Raw genomic sequence first — 25,759 nt, 5'->3', positions numbered from 1 at the left:
AAGATCTGGACCAACTAGGACCCGATACTATCGGTAGTAAAGGGTTGCATCCTCAATGTGGATTGATCTGCCAGACCTAAGCAAATGTGCGAGGAGGCCAAATCATACATTCGTCACAAGGATGAACTGTCTATTCAAGTAGATTGCATATTGTGGGGCAATCAAGTTGTAATGCCTAAGAAAGGGAGAGAGAAATTTACACAGCACACATCCGGGTATGGTGATGATGAAGGCCATCGCCAGATCCCACGTATGGTGGCCAGGAATTGATTCTGAGCTGGAAGCATGCGTGCATCAGTGCAATACCTGCATGCAGCTCAGCAAAGCACCAGCAGAATCGCCGCTGAGTCTGTGGTCATGGCCATCCAAACCTTCGTCCAGGATCCATGTAGATTTTGCAGGTCCCTTCCTGGGCAAGATGTTTTTAGTGGTGGTGGATGCTTATTCGAAGTGGATAGAATGCATAATCGTGTCATCCAGTACGTCCACGGCAACCATAGAGAATCTCAATATCATGTTCGCAACACATGGTCTGCCTGACATAGTGGTGAGCGACAATAGGTCGTGCTTTACCAGTCAGGAGTTTCAGGCATTTGTAAAACTTAATGGCATAAAAGGTGTAAGGTCAGCACCGTTCAAGCCTATGTCTAACAGACAAGCAGAACATGCAGTACAAATTATCTAGCAAAGCATGAGGAGCGTAACCCAAGGGTCACTGCAGATCCGCTTGTCTTGCATACTGCTGAGTTACAGGACAAGACCCACACACTCACAGGGGTCTCGCCTGCTAAATTCATGATGAAAAGAGATTGTAAGACCAAATTATCTCTTGTACACCCAGATTTAAGTAATCATGTTGAATACAGAAGACAGAGTCAACAAGGGTACCACAATCGCACAACTGTGTCATGTGAGATTTCTGTTAATGATCCTGTATATGTGTTGAATTATGGTCAGGATCCCAAATGGATCACTGGTACGGTCATGGCCAAGGAGGGCAACAGAGTATTTGTTATTAAGAATGAGCAAACTTGCAGGAAACACATGGATCAAACAAAGCTGAGCCAGAGCAGTTGGACGAAGAAACCATCGACGACCAACCAACCTACCAGCAGCCTTCAGTGGACTCAAGGGTCATCAGTGAACCCAGAATTTCCATCACGGGCTTGTTCAATAAAAATGGACTTGCAATTCCTGACATGGCCACTGCCACCCCCAACAAGTCAGCCATCCAGCCACCAGCCACAACAGACTCCGCACATTCACCCAAGGCCGGAATTGAACAGAGACGGTCAACCCGGGAGCGTAAAGCACCGGACCATCTCAACCTGTGAAAGACTGTGATAAGATCTCAGAGGAGGGTATTGTCATGTATGTACATGCTGTTTGTAGCCACCAGATGGTGTCATTGTTGGAGGCCACTGAGCAGCACGAACATGGTGCTGCACTGGTATAAAAGGCCAGCCATTTTGTGAGTCAGACACTTTGGGCCATAATAAAGCAGAACAAGGTTGTACCTTGTTCAGTTAAACAGTACTTAGTTTTTGCATACATAACAATGATCAAATATGGCTTGATCACCTTAAGCTCTACCAGCCCTCCCTTTCTAAGGCCAAATCCTGATATTACTGTAAGATTTTCCTGGAGAACTGGAACAACTTCAGCTCCCTCCTACTTTCTCCTCCTACTTTCTGCCACTGCACATTACATCCTCTGCTCACACTAATTGGGGAGTGGTCGCTATGGACTTCTTGCTGTCCAAAATCAAGAACATCCACTCTGCTGCTTCTGTCTCCTCTGACCACTCCCCCCATCCCACCCCCCACCTACTCACCTCTCACCTTGACTCCATCCTCCACCAACCTCCCCCCAGCTACTACCTCAGGCTAAATCAAGAACAGCAGAATGCTCATATAATGCGCAAGCTCAACTTACTCTCCCACATTCAGTCCAGCACCTTTTTTGCCCCCTCCAAAACATGTCCTGCCTTTTCTCTGTCTCTCCACCTCTGCTGCTGAAAAGCTGCTCACCATTCTCTGTAAATTAACATTTCATCCAAAATGCACTATCATCACATAAGGCCATACTCCCTAGCCCTATGTTCACCAGATCCATTGGTTTCTCAGTAGGGCTGCTACAATTAGCCTCTCTAAATTGTCTTTAAGATCCTCATTCTCACATTCATCTCTCCATGGCCATGCACCACACTATCTCAGTGATCTCCTCCAGCCATACATCCCACTCCCCCCAACCAAAGACCTACAACTTGTTCCCCTTTCTACCATTTGTGCCCACTCCTTCAGCCACTATGCTTCACCCTTTGGAACTCTTACTCCCCCTCACCCCACCCCAAGCACCTCTGCTTTGTCACCTCCATCCCTGACTTCGGAGGTCTCTTTAAGACTCGTATTTGGCCATGCTTTTGCCCCCAACCCAGTTATCCTTTTTCCCCACTTGCTCTGTCCATTACGCTGCAGAGCTCTATCAGATGTCTAGCTGTATGGGAAGAATGCTATAGAAACACAGATGTTGCATTCTGTTTCTTTGTTTAGTTGCGTGATTTCATATAACGAAGAAAATGCTACAACACTGTTACAACATTTTTGTTTGGTGGCTTATCAATGCTAATATATGGCTGAAAGAATTTACCTAGTAAGTAGAATCATAGAATCTTACAGAACAGAAAGAGGCCATTTGGCCTGTCGTGCCTGTGTCAGCTCTTTGAAAGAGCAGTCCAATTTAGTCTCACACCCCAGCATTTTCCCCATAAGCCTGCAAATGAGTTCTCTTCAAATACATGGTCAATTGGCTTTTGAAAGTTCCTATTAAATGATTCCTCTACCACAACAACAACTTGCAATTGTCTAGTGCCTTTAACATAGTAAAATGTCCCAAGGCACATCACGGGCGTTATCAAACAAAATTTGACACCGTGCCACATAGGGAGATATTACGGCAGATGACCCAAAGTTTGGTCCAAATGGTAGGTTTTGAGGCGCATCTTAAAGGAGGAAAAAGAGGTAGAGAGGTGGAGAGGTTTAAGGAAGGAATTCCAGAGCATAGGGCCTCAGCAGCTGAAGGAACAGCCAGCAATGGTGGAGTGATGAAAATCAGGGATGCTCAAGAGTCCAGAATTAGAGGAGCGCAGATATCTCAAAGGGTTGTATTGGTGGCAGAGGTTACAGGCATGGGGAAGGGCGAGGCCATGGAGGGATTTGAAAACACACTTTCAGATAGTGCATTCCAGATTATAACTCTGTGTGAAATAATTTCTCTCCATTTCCTCTCGAGCCATAGTAACTAAGCCATACGGACTTCAATAAGGTAATATAGGGATAATTTAATGAAATTGTGCTCCTAGCATGGAGTGCTATCCACTAAGAGCCACATCAGGAATTGAGGCATGTGTTCCTCATAATTTTCCATCTGTTAATGTAAATGGAAAAAAACACACAACTTTATTAATGATACGAACTCAAGTTGGGCAAATTATTTTGTAAAATTACTCTGAATGTTTCTTGGTTTCCTGCACTTGATCAGGATATCAAATGCACTTGTATAATTTACAGTGACCCATCTCCTTAGGAACAGGAGGATAGGAACCAAGGATAAATATCTGACTCGGAATATGGAATGGATTTGATGGTTATAGGAAGAAGTGATTAAATATGTAAATATTGAAAAAATGATTGAAGGGATGATTGAACATTTCAGGAGGAGAGGATGGTTCCTGTGATATTAGCATTGGAGGAGATGGGAGGGTCTCATCTATTCTGGAATTTTATTTCATTACATTTTGGATGCCAGAAAGTATTTATGCACGACTTTTCCATCAAGATTCAATATGGAGGTAAAATACATGAAATGGTAAGCTGTACATGATCTGTGCCAATGGCTTATTCTCATTCCATACTACTGCTGAAGCTATTAGGCTACCTGACAATATTATTTTTTAAGAAATTGATACTGCATGAACTAAAATGTCAATCATCTTGCTTTTTATCTCCATGCAGGACTGTGGATTGATAATTCGGCCTGACGAACCTTGTGGCCTGCAGCCAGTGTCAAGCAGTTATTTCTCAGCAGTCGCTCAAACGCAGCTTCTAGGTTGCAAGACCGGGGATGCCAAAGGTAGGTAATCATCACTATGCGGTCGAGACTGTTTTCATAAAAACTTTAGTCAGCAGGAAATCCCTGTAGTGTGTTGTAAAGTACAGATACAATTTATGATTGTATATCATTTAAACTGTGCTCTCAATGCCTTTCTTCTCTGCAGGAGTCTGTATATCATACACAAATAAGTTGACTAGTTTTTGCTTTCATATCCTGTTAAAGGAAGATGCGAGTGAACTAAGTATTAACAGACCCACATTGAAGTACATATAAAAGAATAAGACTTCTTGGCAATACTAACCGCTGGATTTAAACTTTCAGAATTTAATTCATATTTGAACTTCCAACACCCTTTGGTGGAAAAGATATTTGCCGGAGAATCCCAGCGGAAATTCCAGATGCTTGTTTATTGGTTAGATTCATCTGACTAGTAGAAGATTTTATATGTTCAGTAGCATAAGAAAAATGGAACAGTGATTGGTAAAATTGACCTGGTATCGCTCAGGTCATCATCAAGTTCAGTTCTCATTTAGTACATTAAAAGATGAAAGGTGCCTTATTTTGATATTTTACCATTTTGTCTTGTCCAAATGTTGGCTATTGCAAAAACTTCTGTTATCTTTAATATTCCTAAATATTTTTCAGTTACAGCTATCAAAACCTGAATGATTCATAACATCTCTAGTCATAACAATGAAAACCATGGCTAGACAAACAGAAATTTGTCCTGCATGTTTAATCACCATGCTCACTTTACATACTCCTGGAAACAGCAGTATGTAATCGCCCAGCCGCCACCAGGTACTGTGCTGCCTCGTGCTGGAAGGAGCCTGTAACATAACAGGTTGGAGTTATAGAGGAAGCCATGCAAGACAGGCTTGTGAAGGAAACACAAAATATTAGTTCCAGAGGCAGAATCATAGTTCCATTCAGTCAGTGTGCAATTTGAATCAAGATTTGACATTCTATTTCAGGAGTGAGCTTATTGGTACAAAGTGAGAAAAGGGAAAATTGGCAGTTTTCTTACGCTGGCTTTCCTGGTCAAGTCATTAAACTATTTTGGGCTTGCCTCCTTCTACCACCACCTCCCTGATGGTATCCTTGTAAACCAACAGAGCGTGAGGTTGAAGGCATTATGAAGTCTTCTGGGGGAGGTGGGACCAGTACAAACCGGATGGTCTGCACCTGGGCAGGACCGGAACCAATGTCCTAGTGGGGGTGTTTGCTAATACTGTTGGGGAGGGGTTAAACTAATATGGCAGGGAGATGGGAACTTATGCAGGGAGACAGAGGGAAGTGGAATGGGGGCAGAAGCAAAGATAGAAAGAAGAAAAGTAAAAGTGGAGGGCAGAGAAACTCAAGGCAAAAATCAAAAAGGGCCACATTACAGCAAAATTATAATGGTGCAAAGTGTGTTAAAAGGACAAGCATGAAGGCTCTGTGCTTCAATGCGAGGAGTATTCATAATAAGGTGGACGAATTAACTGCGCAGGCAGCAATTAACGAATATGATATAATTGGCATCACGGAGACATGGCTCCAGGGTGACCAAGGCTGGGAACTCAACATCCAGGATTATTAAACATTCAGGAAGGATAGACAGAGAGGAAAAAGAGGTGCGGTAGCATTGCTGGTTAAAGAGAAAATTAATGCAATAGTAAGAAAGGACATTAGCTTGGATGATGTGGAATCTGTATGGGTGGGGAGCTGCGAAATACCAAAGGATAGAAAACGTTAGTGGGAGTTGTGTACAGACCACCAAACATTAGTAGTGAGATTGGGGACAGCATCAAACAAGAAATTAGGGATGCGTGCAATAAAGGTACAGCAGTTATCATGGACGACTTTAATCTACATATAGATTGGGCTAACCAAACTGGTAGCAATACGGTGGAGGAGGATTTCCTGGAGTGTATTTGGGATGGTTTTCGAGACCAATATGTCGAGGAACCAACTAGAGGGCTGGCCATCCTAGACTGGGTGATGTGTAATGAGAAAGGACAAATTAGCAACCTTGTTGTGCGAGGCCCCTTGGGGAAGAGTGACCATAATATGGTAGAATTCTTTATTAAGATGGAGAGTGACACAGTTAATTCAGAGACTAGGGTTCTGAACTTAAGGAAAGGTAACTTCAATGGTCCCTTAGAAGATGAGAAGGGGGATTTAACAATGGGAAATGTGGAAATGGCTGAGACCTTAAACAATTATTTTGCTTCGGTCTTCACAGTGGAAGACACAAAAACCATGCCAAAAATTGCTGGTCACGGGAATGTGGGAAGGGAGGACCTTGAGAAAATCACTATCACTAGGGGGGTTGTGCTGGACAGGCTAATGGGACTCAAGGTAGACAAGTCACCTGGTCCTGATAAAATGCATCCTAGGGTATTAAAAGAGATGGCGGAAGTTATAGCAGATGCATTCGTCATAATCTACCAAAATTCTCTGGATTCTGGGGAGGTACCAGCGGATTGGAAAGCAGCTAATGTAACGCCTCTGTTTAAAAAAGGGGGCAGACAAAAGGCAGGTAACTATAGGCCGGTTACTTTAACATCTGCAGTGGGGAAAATGCTTGAAGCTATCATTAAGGAAGAAATAGCGGGACATCTAGATAGGAATACTGCAATCAAGCAGACGCAACATGGATTTATGAAGGGGAAATCATGTTTAACTAATTTACTGGAATTCTTTGAGGATATAACGAACATGGTGGATAGAGGTGTACCGATGGATGTAGTGTATTTAGATTTCCAAAAGGCATTCGATAAGGTGCCACACAAAAGGTTACTGCAGAAGATAAAGGTACGCGGAGTCAGAGGAAATGTATTAGCATGGATAGAGAATTGGCTAGCTAACAGAAAGCAGAGTCGGGATAAAAGGGTCCTTTTCGGGTTGGAAATCGGTGGTTAGTGGTGTGCCACAGGGATCGGTGCTGGCACCACAACTGTTTACAATATACATAGATGACCTGGAAGAGGGGACAGAGTGTAGTGTAACAAAATTTGCAGATGACACAAAGATTAGTGGGAAAGCGGGTTGTGTAGAGGACACAGAGAGGCTGCAAAGAGATTTAGATAGGTTAAGCGAATGGGCTAAGGTTTGGCAGATGGAATACAATGTCGGAAAATGTGAGGTCATCCACCTTGGAAAAAAAAATAGTAAAAGAGAATATTATTTGAATGGGGAGAAATTACAACATGCTGCGGTGCAGAGGGACCTGGGGGTCCTTGTGCATGAATCCCAAAAAGTTAGTTTGCAGCTGCAGCAGGTAATCAGGAAGGCGAATGGAATGTTGGCCTTCATTGCGAGAGGGATGGAGTACAAAAGCAGGGAGGTCCTGCTGCAACTGTATAGGGTATTGGTGAGGCCGCACCTGGAGTACTGCGTGCAGTTTTGGTCACCTTTCTTAAGGAAGGATATACTAGCTTTGGAGAGGGTACAGAGACGATTCACTAGGCTGATTCCGGAGATGACGGGGTTATCTTATGATGATAGATTGAGTAGACTGGGTCTTTACTCGTTGGAGTTCAGAAGGATGAGGGGTGATCTTACAGAAACATTTAAAATAATGAAAGGGATAGACAAGATAGAGGCAGAGAGGTTGTTTCCACTGGTCGGGGAGACTAGAACTAGGGGGCACAGCCTCAAAATACGGGGGAGCCAATTTAAAATCGAGTTGAGAAGGAATTTCTTCTCCCAGAGGTTTGTGAATCTGTGGAATTCTCTGCCCAAGGAAGCAGTTGAGGCTAGCTCATTGAATGTATTCAAATCACAGATAGATAGATTTTTAACCAATAAGGGAATTAAGGCTTACGGGGAGCAGGCGGGTAAGTGGAGCTGAGTCCACGGCCAGATCAGCCATGATCTTGTTGAATGGCGGAGCAGGCTCGAGGGGCTAGATGGCCTACTCCTGTTCCAAATTCTTATGTTCTTATGTTCTTATGAGACGTGAATTGACTAGAATAGATTGGCGAATGATACTTAAGGGTTGACAGTGGATAGGCAATGACAAACATTTAAAGATCACGTGGATGAACTTCAACAATTGTACATCCCTGTCTGGAGTAAAAATAAAACGGGGAAACATAGAAACATAGAAAATAGGTGCAGGAGTCGGCCATTCGGCCCTTCGAGCCTGCACCGCCATTCAATGAGTTCATGGCTGAACATGCAACTTCAGTACCCCATTCCTGCTTTCTCGCCATACCCCTTGATCCCCCTAGTAGTAAGAACTACATCTAACTCCTTTTTGAATATATTTAGTGAACTGGCCTCAACAACTTTCTGTGGTAGAGAATTCCACAGGTTCACCATTCTCTGGGTGAAGAAGTTTCTCCTCATCTCGGACCTAAATGGCTTACCCCTTATCCTTAGACTGTGACCCCTGGTTCTGGACTTCCCCAACATTGGGAACATTCTTCCTGCATCTAACCTGTCTAAACCCATCAGAATTTTAAACGTTTCTATGAGATCCCCTCTCATTCTTCTGAACTCCAGTGAATACAAGCCCAGTTGATCCAGTCTTTCTTGATATGTCAGTCCCGCCATCCCGGGAATCAGTCTGGTGAACCTTCGCTGCACTCCCTCAATAGCAAGAATGTCCTTCCTCAAGTTAGGAGACCAAAACTGTACACAATACTCCAGGTGTGGCCTTACCAAGGCCCTGTACAACTGTATTAACGCCTCCCTGCCCCTGTACTCAAATCCCCTCACTATGAAGGCCAACATGCCATTTGCTTTCTTAACCGCCTGCTGTACCTGTATGCTAACCTTCAATGACTGTTGTACTATGATACCCAGGTCTCATTGCACCTCCCCTTTTCCTAATCTGTCACCATTCAGATAATAGTCTGTCTCTCTGTTTTTACCTCACATTTATCCACATTATACTTCATCTGCCATGCATTTGCCCACTCACCTAACCTATCCAAGTCACTCTGCAGCCTCATAGCATCCTCCTCACAGCTCACCCAACTTAGTGTCATCCGCAAATTTGGAGATACTACATTTAATCCCCTCGTCTAAATCATTAATGTACAATGTAAACAGCTGGGGCCCCAGCACAGAACCTTGCGGTACCCCACTAGTCACTGCCTGCATTCTGAAAAGTACCCATTTACTCCTACTCTTTGCTTCCTGTCTGCCAACCAGTTCTCAATCCACTTCAGCACACTACCCTCAATCCCATGTGCTTTAACTTTGCACATTAATTTCTTGTGTGGGACCTTGTTGAAAGCCTTCTGAAAGTCAAATACACCACATCAACTGGTTCTCCCTTGTCCACTCTACTGGAAACATCCTCAAAAAAATTCCAGAAGATTTGTCAAGCATGATTTCCCTTTCACAAATCCATGCTGACTTGGACCTATCATGTCACCTCTTTCCAAATGCATTGCTATGACATCCTTAATAATTGATTTCATCATTTTACCCACTACCGATGTCAGGCTGACCGGTCTATAATTCCCTGTTTTCTCTCTCCCTCCTTTTTTAAAAAGTGGGGTTACATTGGCTACCCTCCACTCCATAGGAACTGATCCAGAGTCTATGGAAGGTGGCTCAACCGTGGCTAACAAGGGAAATTAAGGATAGTGTTAAATTCAAGGAAGAGGCATATAAATTGGCCAGAAAAAGCAGCAAACCTGAGGATTGGGAGAAATTTAGAATTCAGCAGAGGAGGACAAAGGGTTTAATTAGAAGGGGGAAAATAGAGTATGAGAGGAAGCTTGCTGGGAACATAAAAACTGACTGCAAAAGCTTCTATAGATATGTGAAGAGAAAAAGATTAGTGAGATTCAGGTGAATTTATAATGGGGAACAAATAAATGGCAGACCAGTTAAACAAATACTTTGGTTCTGTCTTCACGAAGGAAGCCACAAATAACCTTCTGGAAATACTAGGGGACCGAGGGTCTACTGAGAAGGAGGAACTGAAGGAAATCCTTATTAAGCGGGAAATTGTGTTATGGAAATTGAAGGCCGATAAATCCCCAAGGCCTGATGGTCTGCATCCCAGAGTACTTAAGGATGTGGCCCTAGAAATAGTGGATGCATTGGTGATCATTTTCCAACAGTCTATTGACTCTGGATCAGTTCCTATGGACTGGAGGGTAGCTAAGGTAACACCATTTTTTTTAAAAAAGAGGGAGAGAGAAAATAGGTAATTATAGACTGGTTAGCCTGACATCAGTAGTGGGGAAAATGTTGGAATCAAATATTAAAGATGAAATAGCAGCGCATTTGGAAAGCAGTGATAGGATCGGTCCAAGTCAGCATAGATTTATGAAAGGGAAATCATGCTTGACAAATCATCTAGAATTTTTTGAGGATGTAACTAGCAGAGTGAACAAGGGAGAACCAGTGGATGTGGTGTATTTGGACTTTCAAAAGGCTTTTGACAAGGTCCCACACAAGAGATTGGTGTGCAAAATTAAAGCACATGGTATTGGGGGTAATGTACTGACGTGGTTGGAGAACTGGTTGGCAGACAGGAAGCAGAGAGTCAGGATAAACAGGTCCTTTTCAGAATGGCAGGCAGTGACTAGTGGGGTGCCGCAGGGCTCAGTGCTGGGACCCCAGCTATTTACAATGTACATTAATGATTTAGATGAAGGAATTGAGTGTAATATCTCCAAGTTTGCAGATGGCACTAAGCTGGGTGGCAGTGTGAGCTGTGAGGAGGACGCTAAGAGGCTGCAGGGTAACTTGGACAGGTTAGGGGAGTGGGCAAATGCATGGCAGATGCAGTATAATGTGGATAAATGTGAGGCTATCCACTTTGGTGCCAAAAACACAAAGGCAGAATATTACCTGAATGGTGGCAGATTAGGAAAAGGTGAGGTGCAGCGAGACCTGGGTGTTATGGTACATCAGTCATTGAAAGTTGGCATGCAAGTACAGCAGGTGGTGAAGGCGGCAAATGGTATGTTGGCCTTCATAGCTAGGGGATTTGAGTATAGGAGCAGGGAGGTCTTACTGCAGTTGTACAGGGCCTTGGTGAGACCTCACCTGGAATATTATGTTCAGTTTTGGTCTCCTAATCTGAGGAAGGCGTTCTTGCTATTGAGGGAGTGCAGCGAAGGTTCACCAGACTGATTCCCGGGATGGCAGGACTGACATATGAGGAGAGACTGGATCGACTGGGCCTGTATTCACTGGAGTTTAGAAAGATGAGAGGGGATCTCATATAAACATATAAAATTCTGACGGGACTGGACAGGTTAGATGCAGGAAAAATGTTCCCGATGTTGGGGAAGTCCAGAACCAGGGGTCACAGTCTAAGGATAAAGGGTAAGCCATTAAGGACTAAGATGAGGCGAAACTTCTTCACTCAAAGAGTTGTTAAACTGTGGAATTCCCTAACGCAGAGAGTTGTTGATGCCAGTTCATTGGATATATTCAAGAGGGAGTTGGATATGGCCCTTATGGCTAAAGGGATCAAGGGGTATGGAGAGAAAGCAGGAAAGGGGTACTGAGGTGAATGATTAGTCATGATCTTATTGAATGGTAGTGCAGGCTCAAAGGGCCGAATGGCCTACTCCTGCACCTATTTTCTATATTTCTATGTTTCTATGAAAGCAATTCTTTGGATACACATCAAAGCATTCTCATATTCTGTAACAAGACGTAAGAGTAAAGACACAGCACAACTCAAACCATGTACCAGTTGTGCCTCTGAGTACCTGTTTCAAACTTAGGTTGTTGTCTAAATGAGTTACTCCTGTGCTGCATGCGAATAGTGCATCTGACTTGCCAATGCAGATTTGAAGATCCAGAACTTTCTAGAGTGATCAGCAAACATCTGAGATTTTGATGAAGGGTGGAAGATGCCTGTGCATGAGTTCTTTTAACGTGGAGTGGCCGTTGCACACTGGCTACCACATGGGCTTAGTAGAGCGAGGTCTTGGCCTAGTGGCAAGGGCTCCCAAGACGACTGGAGGCCAGGCTCTACTATATGGGCCTAGTTGCCTAAAGTGAGATGCAGTGTCCACACCTGAAAAAACGGTAGTTGCGCCCCGCTTCCGGCAGAGGGCAATTTCTACCCCATGTGTTCTGCTATGCCAGAGTCCCTGGTGCTATTTGCTCTGGCCTCCTCATCTGGGGAAGATTCTATAGGAAGATAAAAGGAAAAAGGTTTTCAATGCATCCCTATGGCAATGCCTTCAAAGAGAGGTAACATTTTATGCATCATTGAACTTTGCAAGTGTATCCACTGCCATGGGCATTAAGAAAGTGAGTCAGCATTGAATGTTAGTGAGATCTCTTTATTCTTGGTGAGCTGTGTCAACATGGCTGGGCCACTGTCAGTCTTGATTGTCTCTTCGTGGCTGTGCACTGTCTTGTCTTGTAAGTGCAGTATATTTTGAAAGATGTTAGGAACTGCCTGAGCATCCCAAACAGCATTCTATAACCGGATCAGTAACATTTAAGTACCAGGACTTTGCACGTTACCTTCCATGGTATCTCTGCTGGCAGAACTCTGTTTAGCTGAACCTTGAACACCTCCAAATTTGGTTGCATGAAGGAGTGTTGCAAGATACATACTATAGGCCTAATTGTAACTGTGGAGCTATGCGGCATGCAGGGGCTGGGGCAAATTCGCATCATGGTGCCAGAAAGATTTTAACTCCTGGGCCATGTTTAAATGTTGGCCCAGTCTCCCGTTCAAACCCGTAGAGAAGCCCGAGCTGGCTGGCAGGAGGGAGCAGGATATTGGGTGGCAGGAGGCCGCTGCCAGGTTCTCGAGAGAATGGTCTCTGGCATAGCGTAAATGTGGGGGCAGGGGAGGTGGGGGGTGTCCAGGGGTGATCATGGAGGGGAAGGGAAGCCCAGGGCAAGGGAGGCCAAAGGTTTCCATCCACTTTACACTTTCTTGACCTACTTTGACAAATTATCATGCTTTGCTCGAGCTCTTGCCCTCCTTTATCTATGTAAGTTTTGTATAGTAGATTTATCTTTTTAATTTCTATACTAATTGATCTATTCATTCATTATGGAGAATGCTTATGCTTTTTTTGCTTAGGTATATGCTAATTTTGAAAACTCAACACTATTATTTTAAAGTGTTCAATTTTTTTTCTCAAGTAAGATCTACTTTAGCAATATTTCCCAGTTAGTACCTTTTTAGTTCTTCCCTCATTCCTCTGAATATTGTCTTCTTAATATTTTTGTTCCAGCTGGATTGCTACATAACCTTAAATTTAAACATATTATGGTCACTCATCCCATGAGATTTCAATGCTGCTGTATTATAGATGCTATCCAGATCTAAATGTAAGCAGTTCTAGTGGGATTCTTGCCATGTTAGGTAAATTTTTTGATCAGTTCTACCTGATTGAAGGACTTTACGTGGGTGTAATCAATAGACAATACGGGCAGAAATTCTGCAAAGCAATTAAGCATTTCTTTTCGATGTTAGCTTGGTTTGAACTACTTTAGCTGTCACAGTAAGTAAAGGGTATCAGTACAGAAGAATATTTCAGAAAATATTGTTGCAATAATTTGTTCTGAATAAATAAGTATTCTGAGGAGGGGCTTAGCCACTCAATTCAAACACAAAATTCTGATTTGTTCAAATATGTGTTTGATTAGCAGCTCCTTTTGAACTTAACAGAGTTATTCAAATTCACAAGGTCTTGGTCACCATTTTAAGGTATTTATCAGTCTGTCTTTTTCAAATCAGAGAGTATGTCTCAACCTCCAAAGAGAGAGTTAGCGAAGTCAAATAACTTCCACAGTTGGTGAGAAAAAGGAAAAAGGGAATCACTGCACAAGATGGTTAATGACAGTGTAGGTTAGGCTGGAAATAATTAACAATTTATTAAATTATATTATTCCACACTTCTACCACTCTTTCCATCAGGAAGTCTTTTCTCACTTCTCTCCCGAATGGCCTGGCTCTGATTTTAAGGTTATGTGCTGGAAATTTCCCTCTGCCCCGTTTTGGGTGGATAATTCGAATTAAATGGAGAATTACTGCTAGAATAGATGGTGCAGAGAATGGATCGAAAGTCGGTCCTTCTGTTGTAAAAAATGAATGGGCGGTGTTGGGAGCCGGAGAGGGGCGGAAGAGAGTCGGGGCAGAGTGGAAGGCGTGCAGTGTCATTTAGCGCCGTGCTCAGCGCTGGTGATATCCCTCCCTTTCAGTTAAAGGGTAGGAATGCTGCGAGGCCTAATGAGGCCTCCATGGCACCCACTGGGCCACCAGGGAAGGATTCAGCCAGGCCTGTAGCCTGGTACCCAAGAGGGAGTGTGGGCTGCCTGTCGACAGCCCGGCCGAAACTGTGGGCACCATTGTCACCCGACTGCAGAGTTGGCCGACAATTAAAAGAAAATGCCGGTCGCGGCAGTGCACCCTCCCCTTTAAGGGCGGCTGCACCACCCAACCACTGGCAGCTTCCCGCCTCGCAAAGCTGTCAGTGGCACCGACTGGCAGCGGCCGCGCTCCCGCGGTGTAGTTTTCCCCGTGGGGTGGGAAAGGGGTCGCTGCCGAGCGGGCGGCGGCTTCCTGCCTCGCAAAGCTGTCAGAGCAGCGGGCGGAACGGAATGCCGAGACGCGGCGGAAACCTGCTACTGCCGCCCCCAGCACGGGTGAAATTGCGGATTGGTCGCACTTCCGCCTGCCCCAGTCAGTAAGCTCTTACTCTCTAAGAGGTAGTAACGGGCCTTAAAAAAGGAGGCAATTTTGGCCCCGATATCTCCTTGTCCTAAACTCCCCCACCAGCAGAAAAAGTTTATTTCTATGTACCCTATCAATTCCTTTCAAAATCCTAAAAAACCTCAACCAAATCACCCCTGTACCTTTCTATATTCCAGGGAATACAAGCCTAGTTTATGTAATTTTTCCTCATAATTTAACTTTTGCAGCCCTGGTAATATTTTGGTGAATCTGCACTACACTCCTTCCAAGGCCAACATATCCTTTCTAAGGTGTGGTGCCCAAAACTGTACACATTACTCCAGATGTGATTTTAACCATTGCTTTGTATAGCTGTCTTGTTGTTCTTGAGCTGATGGAAGACCTTTTCTACCTCGTGCAGGGCTGGAGTTTTGCTGTGATGGTGGCGGGTAGCATGCTGCAGGATGGAGTTGAGAACACACATGTCAAAGACAAAGTCTCAATTAAGGAGATCTTTGAAGTGCTCCTTCCAGCCCTGCCTGCCTCGGTGTCCTTAATGAGTGTCTCCCCATTCTTGGCCAGCAGTGGGGTGGGGCCTTGGGTGCTTGGGCCGTAGGTGGACTCAACTGCGGTGAAGAATCCTCGCACGTCCAGCTGCTGAATCTCCTGTGCTTTCTCCACTCACCATCTATTCTTTAGGTCGCAGGTTTTTTGTTAGACCTCGGCCTTCAACTGCTTTGTAGAGCTGCTTTGCTGCTCCCGAATTTGGTTGCTGCTGTAAGTTCAGAAATACCCTGCGCTTGCGGTTTATTAGCTCCTGGGATCTCCTGATCATTCTCATCAAACCAGTCCTGGTGTTTCCTGGTTGAGTGACTGAGCGTTTCTTCGCTGGCACTGGTTATGGTGGCCTGGAGGGCAGACCAAGCGCTGTGGGCACTCTGCGTCTTGGGGTCATCGAGGATCACCAGGTTGGCAGTGAGGTGCTGACTGTATAGGGCTCTCTTAACTGGGTCTTTTGAGTCCCACGGCGTTGAATTTTCTGCGGCATTGCTTCTGTTGCCGTCATGATTTTCCCAGTAAAGTAGGTGGTTCAAGAAGCAGCTACTTGGAACACTGTTCAAAGAGGCCCTCACCTGAAACTTGTTGGATCATTAGATCTAGCTGGAAACAAACTTAGTTTATTCAAGAGCACTGCACTTTGTGAGAAAAAAGAATTGTTGCCAATTTTGAAGAATTATGGAGGCTCTTAGAACCTGAGTGTTGTGCTGAGAATTAAAAAAAAATAATTCTCAGGATATGTGCTGTTAAGAGAGGGAGTTGCAGGATTTTGACCCAGCAACAATGAAGGAACGCCGATTATATGTCCAAGTCTGGATGGTGTGTGACTTGGAGGGGAACCTGGAGGTGATGGTGTTCCTGTGCACATGCTTCCCTTGTCCTATAATGTGGTAGAGGTTTGGGACATGCTGTCAAAGTAGCCTTGGGGAGTTGCTGCAGTGCATCTTGACCTGTACTGGTTGCTACAGCATTTCTGTGGCTGATCCAATTGAGTTTCCAGTCAATGGCAACCCCCAGGATATTGATGGTGGAAGATTTGGCAATGGTAATGCCATTGAATGTCAAAGGGGAGGTGGATGGACTCTCTCTAGTTGGAGATGGTCATTGCCTGACACTTGTGTGACATGAAATTTACTTGCAACTTATCAGCCCAAGCCTGGATGTTGTCCAGGCCTTGCTGTCTGAGGGCACAGACTGCTTCTTTATCTGAGGAATTGTAAATGAAGGCGAACACTGTGCAATTGTTGTGGGGAAAAAAACACCACTTGAAATCACTTACAGTCCATGATACGAGAATTATTTAATACAAGCATGCAGGGGAGAGTGTTCAGCATCCCGAAGTCAAGTCCCGAAGTCTCTCAACTTTACATAGTCATGGCAATGTATTTATACATAAGCGAGCAGAAGCAAAACTCGTCAGTTGACAAGCTAAGAGCTTACGCGATCAACAACCGAGCAACTGTCAATTGTTAACCACGTAAGCTCTCAGCGGACGTATTCTGTTAACTCAACTGTTTTCTGTTTGCCCATTGTCTCTGTAACAAGTTTTCATCTTTACCCATTTTCTCTGTAACAAGGTATCATGAAACGTCTTTATAGCAATTGTTACGCATTACCTGCTGACACTATGCTTCTGTCTGTTTTGGCAAAGTTTCCCATCATGCCTTGTAACATAGCTACAGTGTTTCAAAACAGCATTCACATTAACTCCATGCTTCCCACATCAGCAATCATCAGCCCCACTTCTGACCTTATGATGGAGGGAAGGTCATTGATGAAGCAACAGAAGATACTTGGCTCTAGGACACTGCCCTGAGGAACTCCTGCAGCAATGTCCTGGGATTGATATGATTAGCCTCCAACAACCAGAACCATCTTCATGTATGCTAGGTATGAAACTAGCGACTGGAGAGTTTTCCCATTGATCCCCATTGACTGCAGTTTTATTAAAGCTCGTTGGTACCACACTCGATCGGATGCTGCCTCGATGTCAAGGGCAGTCACTCTCACATCACTTCTGGAATTTAGCTCTTTTGTCCATTTCTGGACCAAGGCTGTAATTGTTCTAGCGGAACCCAAACTGAGTATCAGTAAGCAGGTATTTGGTGAGTAAGTGCTGCTTGATAGCACTGTCGACGACTCTTTCCATCACTTTATGGTGATGTATGGGAGCAGTGTTAGTAGCTTTAATCTGGTGGTTGGAGCAGAAAGAAGTCCCATCAGCAACAAAAATACAATCTCACTTTAAGAAGTGCAATCTCCCTTTAAATAGGCAACATTCCCACTGGAAATCCTGCTCTTTTTCTTGGTGAAGTTCCAGTTAGTGCCTGAAAACTTGTGGACAGCTCGCCAATCATAGACAAATGAGGCCTGACCATTGGCGGGTGGCCTGATTGCCCTGCCTACCAGACACCAAAACAACACCCTTAGTCAAAATCGACCCTCTGTGTGTACCACCATTTTCATAAGGTACTCGCTGCTAATTTCAAACTCTCAAGACTCAGATGGCTACGCTCAAGGCTTATATGATATATGAACCATTTGATTGTATTGCTGCATTATAATCTTTCCTAAATATCTGTTGTTCTCTATAAATCTTAAGTGATGAATGAATATATATATATATATATATATTTCCATTTCACAATTGCAAAACAAAGTGTGTTGAAGGAGAAAGTCCCAAAGCTCGTTTACTGGTGGACTGTGACAGTGGTCGTGGCCCTCAGATTAGTCTTGGGGAGGGGGCTGGGTGAGCAAGCAGCCTGCATTATTGCTGTGGAGCCAGGAGAAACAGGAGTGCTCCTCCTGGATCCACATTAACGCATAGGATGGTGGCCACTTTTAAGGACTGCAGAAGACCATAGGCTGCAGAAGAACCCAAAAAACTGAGTAGAGCATGCCCTTCAGTTCTGCCGATTTCTGGAACGGGGTTGTAAAATAGGCTTTAAGCCCTTCAGTAGCATATATAAGGGGTCTACCGCCTGTTTCAGACAGCCGGCAAAAACGCCTCAGTATCACCCAAACCAATATGACATCAGGTGTACTTCTAGCACAGTTCGGGTGAGGGTCTTAGCACTGTAAAATTGGTATTTTTTATGCTACAGCAAAGGAGGCAATGGGATCCAATTTCACCGCCTCTGCACTTTTAATAGTGATACACCAATGAAAAAATAATTTAATCTTACCAACAGATTAAAAATTAAATAAATATTAATAACTGAGGCCTTTGTGTTACTGTTTCAGGGCAGTGGGTTGTTCCTTGTCTAAGTTGCTCTGAAAACCGGACTTGTGACTGGCAGAAGGCAAGGTGGCAACCAGACAACTGTCATCACCTTGCACTGACTAAAATTCAACTTCAGCAGTGTATGAATGGAAGGAGGGTAAGGGCTTGTTCTATATGACTTTAGTTGCCAATAGCGATGTAATACAATTATGTACTGCAAGGTATAACAACATTTATGACAAAAAGTCTAAATGCTTGTTACAGGTAATTAATTAAAGTTTAATGGAAACCTATACCCTTTTGAAATAACATTGTAAATTTGAACAACCTAAGGTATTGCACTGGTATAGAAAAATATAGTGATGGGTATTGTGCTGAATAGAGATGGACTTCGTCAAGAGATAAAAAGAAAATTGAATCAAAAATTTCTCCTATCGCATTGATAATAGAGCAGTGTTATTGTGAATTTTGGAAGTGTTGCTATGGTAGATTGTCTAACTCTCATAGCTGAAGCTACTGGTAGAAAATAGCTTATATCAGAAAGAAAATAATTTAGAGTCAACATTTTGAATCAGCTGATTTGGATAATAATTAATACTTTAACTCAATAAGGATATTATTTTGACAATTTACTTACATTTTATTCACTTGCATTTAAATTTTAAGGAGCAATAACTTAATTTAACTTTTTATTTCCTTTAAGGCCCAGTGCATATACTTTTTTAAATGTCCAAAGATAATTGTGTTAACTGGGTTGTTACTTGCTAGAAAAAACAGCTGTTCAGGATAGTGTGGGAAAGGATAAAAACATTTTATAACAAAAATGACTGCTCAAACAAATAACTGCATTTCTATTCAATTCATAAATACAATGTAAAAGTGAATAATGAGTAGCCTTTGATCCATATGAAAACAAAGGTTATGTTCACTTAAGTTCAGAAGAAAATTTTGCTTATTTATTGTTTAAAAATTGGAAACTATACAATACGTGGCTTTAAAAGTGCAATGTTTTGCTGCTTTTAGATGTAACAGTCAATGTTTCACTCATGTTTTCCTTTATCGCTTTTACATTTGTTGTTCTTGAGGGCCAAATGTGGAATCATAAAATGATACAGCACAGAAAGCGGCCATTTGGCCCATCATGCCTATGTCGTGTGATGTTAGTTCTGTTATGCTTACCTGGGACCACCTGCAGAGAATGGAATGAAGGTCTTGTTGATTAACATGTAGTATTGGAAATAAAACAATGTACTAAAACATTTTGTGAGATGTTAGCAATGTCACCTTTGTTGGAAAAATGATAGCAGTTGCTTAGGTGCACCTAGAAATGATAAACTATACCATCTGAAAATAATGAGCATATAACAAGATCAGCCCTTCAATTTCAAGAGAAATAATGGGCTGTATTTTACGAAGCTCGGCAGGTCCATGTCGGGCGACATCGGTGGCAGGTTCTGACATCCCAGCCTCTGAAATGAATTTACCGTGATTGGGCTTATCCGCCCAGCGCGATTCCCGGCCAATTAGAAGAAGCGGGTCTGGTGACGTCATTTGATGTCACGTCATCAGCCGGTTTTCTTAAAGAGACCATGGCCAACTTTCGATTGACATTTTTGCTGTCAGTGTTCAACAGCATTGAGGTGCTACAAACACTGACAAGCACTGCACAGAGGTGCAGGGCTGCAACCAGGCTCGCCCATCGAGTCACAGTACACAGGGAGGTCCTCGTCCCTTCCCATGGGCAGAAGAGACCTCCCCAGGAGATCAACACAACCTGGTTGCACAATGCAGAGGAGGGCACAAGCAGGGATGTGGTCAGGAGGACCTGGGTGCAGTGCCGCAAACATTTCAATGATCTCAGTAAATCGCAAAATGTTAGTGCAAAGCCAGACTCAACCTCATCCTGTTATGCCTCTCATCACATCCCCATCACTCTGTCTTCCCTGCACATCCTTACTCACACCATCTTACCTTGTACCTCTGCCGATCCCTCTCTACCTACATTACCACATCCCCATCTCAGTAGCCACCCCTCACCCTCATTCTAGTGCAATCATACCAACTAACAACACACAAGGGTAGACACTTGGGTGTTTTATGCAATGTTCATGTAAAGTTTCTGTTAAATTGGTGTCAAACATTGAAACCTTTATTTTCAAAACTTTGCGTTCTTGGATAGATTTGTGTTTACCTTTGGAAGTGGCTTAGTGAGTTGCAGTGAATAGTGAGACATAACAGTACCCGCCTCCCCCCCCCCCCCCCCCCGCAATGGTGATGAGTATGAAAGGAATGGCTTGGGCACTGTAGGGATGCTTTATGTTGTTGGTGTGGGGTGGTGCCAACCTTGCGCAGTATGTGGCAGCCAGGGTGTACAGCATCAAGTGAAGTAAATCTGGCCATGGTGAGGCAATTCCTGGCCTCCCGGGCAGCAATGTGGTGATGTGCTGATGCCCTGTGTCCTGTGCAGCATTAGTTTATTGTGGAGAAGGTTGGTGTTGTTGTTGGTGCTGTTGGTATGCCTGGTGCTGCTGGTGTGGGAGCTGGTTGTGGTGGGATTCTGAGGACCAGGGTGAGCGAGTTTCAAGGATACCCATGATGATGGAATAGATGGCAGGTGAAGTACAGATGACAGAAGCGATCTGTCAATGGTGGGAGAGGTAATGAGGTCAGACTGGATGAAGACTTGTGTAAAGACTTGCAGCATCCTGAACCTGTAGTGGAAATTCAGTTTAGAGAAGTTAAGGGAACATTTCTCAATGAGCTGGAAGCTTTGATTTGATATTTGAAACTGTCAACACATCAGCTGATTCAATGGCCACTGACCTCCCACTTCAGCTTCACAGATGAGGTCTAGGCACAGCGGGAAACCGGTGGGCAACCTGTTAAATCCAAAAAGTGGGGGGAAAAAACATTGATAAGTGGTTGTAAACTAGCCACTAATGATTTTAATTGTCTCCCCCACCGCTGCGTGTCGGGTCTGCTCAGTGCCGACAGACCCAACATTTAGTAAAGACACGTGGTGGTGGAGAAAAAATATATATTCCCACCCAACCCACCACCGATCACATCCGCTGACCCGCTACAAAATTCAGCCCAATGGATAATTTAAAGTCTCATATTATTAGCTTGTGTCACAGGAAAATATTTTCATAGCAGTATTAATTTTATGTTAATGTCCATAATGTTTTCATAGAATCTTACGGCTCAGAAGGAAGCCATTCGCCTGTCATGCCTGTGTGCTGGCTCTTTGAAAGAGCAGTTGTGCTGAGTCCCACATCCCCACTTTTTGTCCGTAACCCTGTAAGTTCCTTATCCTCCAGTACCTGTCCAACTCCCTTATAAAATTATTTATGAAATCAATTTCCATCATCTTTTCAGGTAGAGCGTTCCAGATCCGACAAATCTCCTTGTGAAACAATTTCTCCTCATCTACCTTCTAGATCTTTTGCCAATGATTTTGTATCTATGATCTTTAGTTATTGACCTGCATGCCAGAGGAAATCATTTTTCTCCATCTATTCTATCAAAACTTCTCATGATCTTGAAAACTTCTTTTAGGTCACGTCTTAACCTTCTCTGTTACAACCTCTCATAACTGAAGTCCTTCATTCCATTCCTGCTTTCTCTCCATATCACTTGATCCCTTTAGCCGTAAGGGCCACATCTAACTCGCTTTTGAATATATCTAACGAACTGGCCTCAACAACTTTCTGTGGTAGAGAATTCCACATGCTCACAACTGTCTGAGTGAAGATGTTTCTCCTCACCTCGGTCCTAAATGGCTTATTCCTTATCCTTAGACTGTGACCCCTGGTTCTGGACTTCCCCAACATTGGGAACATTCTTCCTGTATCTAACCTGTCTAATCCCGTCACAATTTTATATGTTTCGATGAGATCCCCTCTCATTCTTCTAAATTCCAGTGAATATAAGCCTAGTCGATCCAGTCTTTCTTCATATGTCAGTCCTGCCATCCCGGGAATCAGTCTGGTGAACCTTCGCTGCTCTCCCTCAATAGCAAGAATGTTCTTCCTCAGATTAGGAGACGAAAACGGTACACAATATTCAAGGTGTGGCCTCACCAAGGCCCTGTACAACTGCAGTAAGACCTCACTGCTCCTATACTCAAATCTTCTCACTATGAAGCCCAACATGCCATTTGCCTTCTTCACCACCTGCTGTACCTGCATGTCAACTTTCAATGACTGATGTATCATGACGCTCCGTCTCGTTGCACCTCCCCTTTTTCTAATCTGTCACCATTCAGATAATATTCTGCCTTCCTGTTTTTGTCACCAAAGTGGATAACCTCACATTTATCTACATTATATTACATCTGCCATGCATTTGCCCACTTACCTAACCTGTCCAAGTCACCCTGCAGCCTCTTAGCATCCTCCTCACAGCTCACACTGCCACCCAGCTTAGTGTCATCTGCAAACTTGGAGATATTACTTTCAATTCCTTCGTCCAAATCATTAATGTATATTGTAAATAGCTGGGGTCCCAGCACTGAACCTTGTGGTATCCCGCTAGTCACTGCCTGCCATTCTGAAAAAGACCAGTTTATTCCTACTCTTTGCTTCCTGTCTGCCAACCAGTTCTCTATCCACGTCAATACATTACCCCCAATATCATGTGCTTTAATTTTGCACACTAATCTCTTGTGTGGGACATTGTCAAAAGCCTTTTGAAATTCCAAATACACCACATCCACTGGTTCTCCCTTGTCCACTCTACTAGTTACATCCTCAAAAAATTCAAGAAGATTTGTCAAGCATGATTTCCCTTTCATGAATCCATGCTGACTTGGACCGATCCTGTTACTGCTTTCCAAATGCGCTGCTATTATATCTTTAATAATTGATTCCAACATTTTCCCCACTACCGATGTCAGGCTAACCGGTCTATAATTCCCCGTCATCTCTCTCCCTCTTTTTTAAAAAGTGGGGTTATATTAGCTACCCTCCAATCCATAGGAACTGATCCAGAGTCCATAGAATGTTGGAAAATGACCACCAATGCATCCACTATTTCTAGGGCCACTTCCTTAAGTACTCTGGGATGCAGACTATCAGGCCCCGGGGATTTATCGGCCTTCAATCCCATCAATTTCCCGAATACAATTTCCTGACTAATAAGGATTTCTTTCAGTTCCTCCTTCTCGCTAGACCCTCGGTCCCCTAGTATTTCTGGAAGGTTATTTGTGTCTTCCTTCGTGAAGACAGAACCAAAGTATTTGTTCAACTGAATTGCCATTTCTTTGTTCCCCATTATAAATTCACCTGATTCTGACTGCAAGGAACCTACATTTGTCTTCGCTAAGCTTTTTCTCCACATATTTATAGAAGCTTTTTCAGTCAGTTTTTATGTTCCCAGCAAGCTTCCTCTCATACTCTATTTTCCCCCTTCAAATTAACCCCTCTGCTGAATTCTAAATTTCTCCCAGTCCTCAGGTTTGCTGCTTTTTCTGGCCAATTTATATGCCTCTTCCTTGGATTTAACACTGTCCCTAATTTCCCTTGTTAGCCGCGGTTGAGCCACCTTCCCCATTTTATTTTTATGTCAGACAAGGATGTACAATTGTTGAAGTTCATCCATGTGATCTTTAAATGTCTGCCATTGCCTATCCACCGTCAACCCTTTAAGTATAATTCGCCAGTCTATCCTAGCCAATTCACGTCTCATACCATCGAAGTTACTTTCTTTAAGTTCGGGACCCTAGTCTCTGAGTTAACTGCGTCACTCTCCATCTTAATGAAGAATTCTACCATATTATGGTCACTCTTCCCCAAGGGGCCTTGCACAACATGATTGCTAATGAATCCTCTCTCATTACATAACACCCAGTCTAGGATGGCCAGCTCTCTAGTTGGTTCCTTGACATATTGGTCTAGAAAACCATCCCTTATACACTCCAGGAAATCCTCCTCCACCGTATTGCTACCAGTTTGGTTAGCCCAATCTATATGTAGATTAAAGTCACCCATGATAACTGCTGTACCTTTATTGCACGCATCCCTAAGATCGTAGTAGGAAGGGATAAACGGTTGCTACCTGTCAGCTATCTAGGGGTGCGGGACATAAATATTATTGGTGCTACACCTCCTATGGAGATGCAGGCAGACTTACTTTGACATTTTTCCTTATCATCAAACTTATTCCGCATTTGTTTCCAGGTACGATGGACCTGGGGTATAAAACTGAATCACTCTTTGACCTCCACCCAGGTAGCTTGGTCCTCTGCTTTAAGAGTTGGATTTCTTTCAGATCCAAAACCCTTTAAGAATTGCTGAATACCTAATTTTGGGCTTGCCGGTCAATCAGCATGCATAACTGCCTTTCTGCATGTCTTCCATGTATAGAAACTATCTAAATCAAGTGGAGGGGTTTGCCATGGCAAATTTGACAGGGTGGGTGTAACCTTTCAGGATAAAAGCATAAGAAATATGAGCAGGAGTAGTCCATTTGGCCCCTCAAGCCTGCTCCGCCATTCAATAAGATCATGGCAGATCTGATCATGGACTCAGCTCCACTTCCATGCCTGCTCCCCATAATCCTTTATTCCCTTATTGCTCAAAAATCTGTTTATCTCTGCCTTAAATATATTCAATGACCCAGCCTCCACAGCTCTCTGGGGCAGAGAATTCCATAGATTTACAACCCTCTGAGAGAAGAAATTTCTCCTCATCTCAGTTTTAAATGGGCGGCCCCTTATTCTGAGACTATGTCCCCTAGTTTTAGTTTCCCCTATGAGTGGAAATATCCTCTCTGCATCCACCTTGTCAAGCCCCCTCATTATCTTATATGTTTTGATAAGATCACCTCTCATTCTTCTGAACTCCAATCAGTATAGATAGGCCCAACCTACTCAACCTATCTTCATAAGTCAACCTCCTCATCTCCAGAATCAACCTAGTGAACCTCCTCTGAACAGACTCCAATGCAAGAATATCCTTCCTTAAATACGGAGACCAAAACTGTACGCAGTACTCCAGGTGTGGCCTCACCAATATCCTGTACAGTTGTAGCAGGACTTCTCTGCTTTTATACTCTATCCTCCTTGCAATAAACAAGATATAAGGCCTCACTGTTTTGATCATTGCTATTTCACAGCATCTTTCAGGCTTCAAAGATATTACAACTATTTTAAATCTTAAAACAGAAGTATTTGTCATCGGCATCCATGTAATTGGTAGCTGTTATATGCAAACTTTCATTAAACATTTCAAGAGATTTGTGAGCCTCTT

The 25,759-nt window shown here is 43.5% G+C and overlaps 1 protein-coding gene across 2 annotated transcripts in view; it reads left to right on the top strand.

The window, feature by feature from the left end:
- The window catches only part of cped1 (cadherin-like and PC-esterase domain containing 1), a 373,997-nt gene that overhangs the window by 277,220 nt on the left and 71,018 nt on the right, over positions 1-25,759 (top strand). For both annotated transcript variants that reach the window (XM_070900311.1, XM_070900312.1), the window contains 2 exons: positions 4,014-4,131; positions 18,530-18,666. In XM_070900311.1, the coding sequence (XP_070756412.1) occupies positions 4,014-4,131; positions 18,530-18,666 (255 nt within the window). The remainder of the gene's footprint in view (positions 1-4,013; positions 4,132-18,529; positions 18,667-25,759) is intronic.

This window comes from Pristiophorus japonicus, chromosome 15, assembly GCF_044704955.1.
Source record: "Pristiophorus japonicus isolate sPriJap1 chromosome 15, sPriJap1.hap1, whole genome shotgun sequence".
NCBI classification, from domain to species: Eukaryota; Metazoa; Chordata; class Chondrichthyes; family Pristiophoridae; genus Pristiophorus; species Pristiophorus japonicus.
The sequence above is the reverse complement of the archived record's forward strand: the minus strand, read 5'-3'. Positions and strand labels throughout refer to the sequence as shown.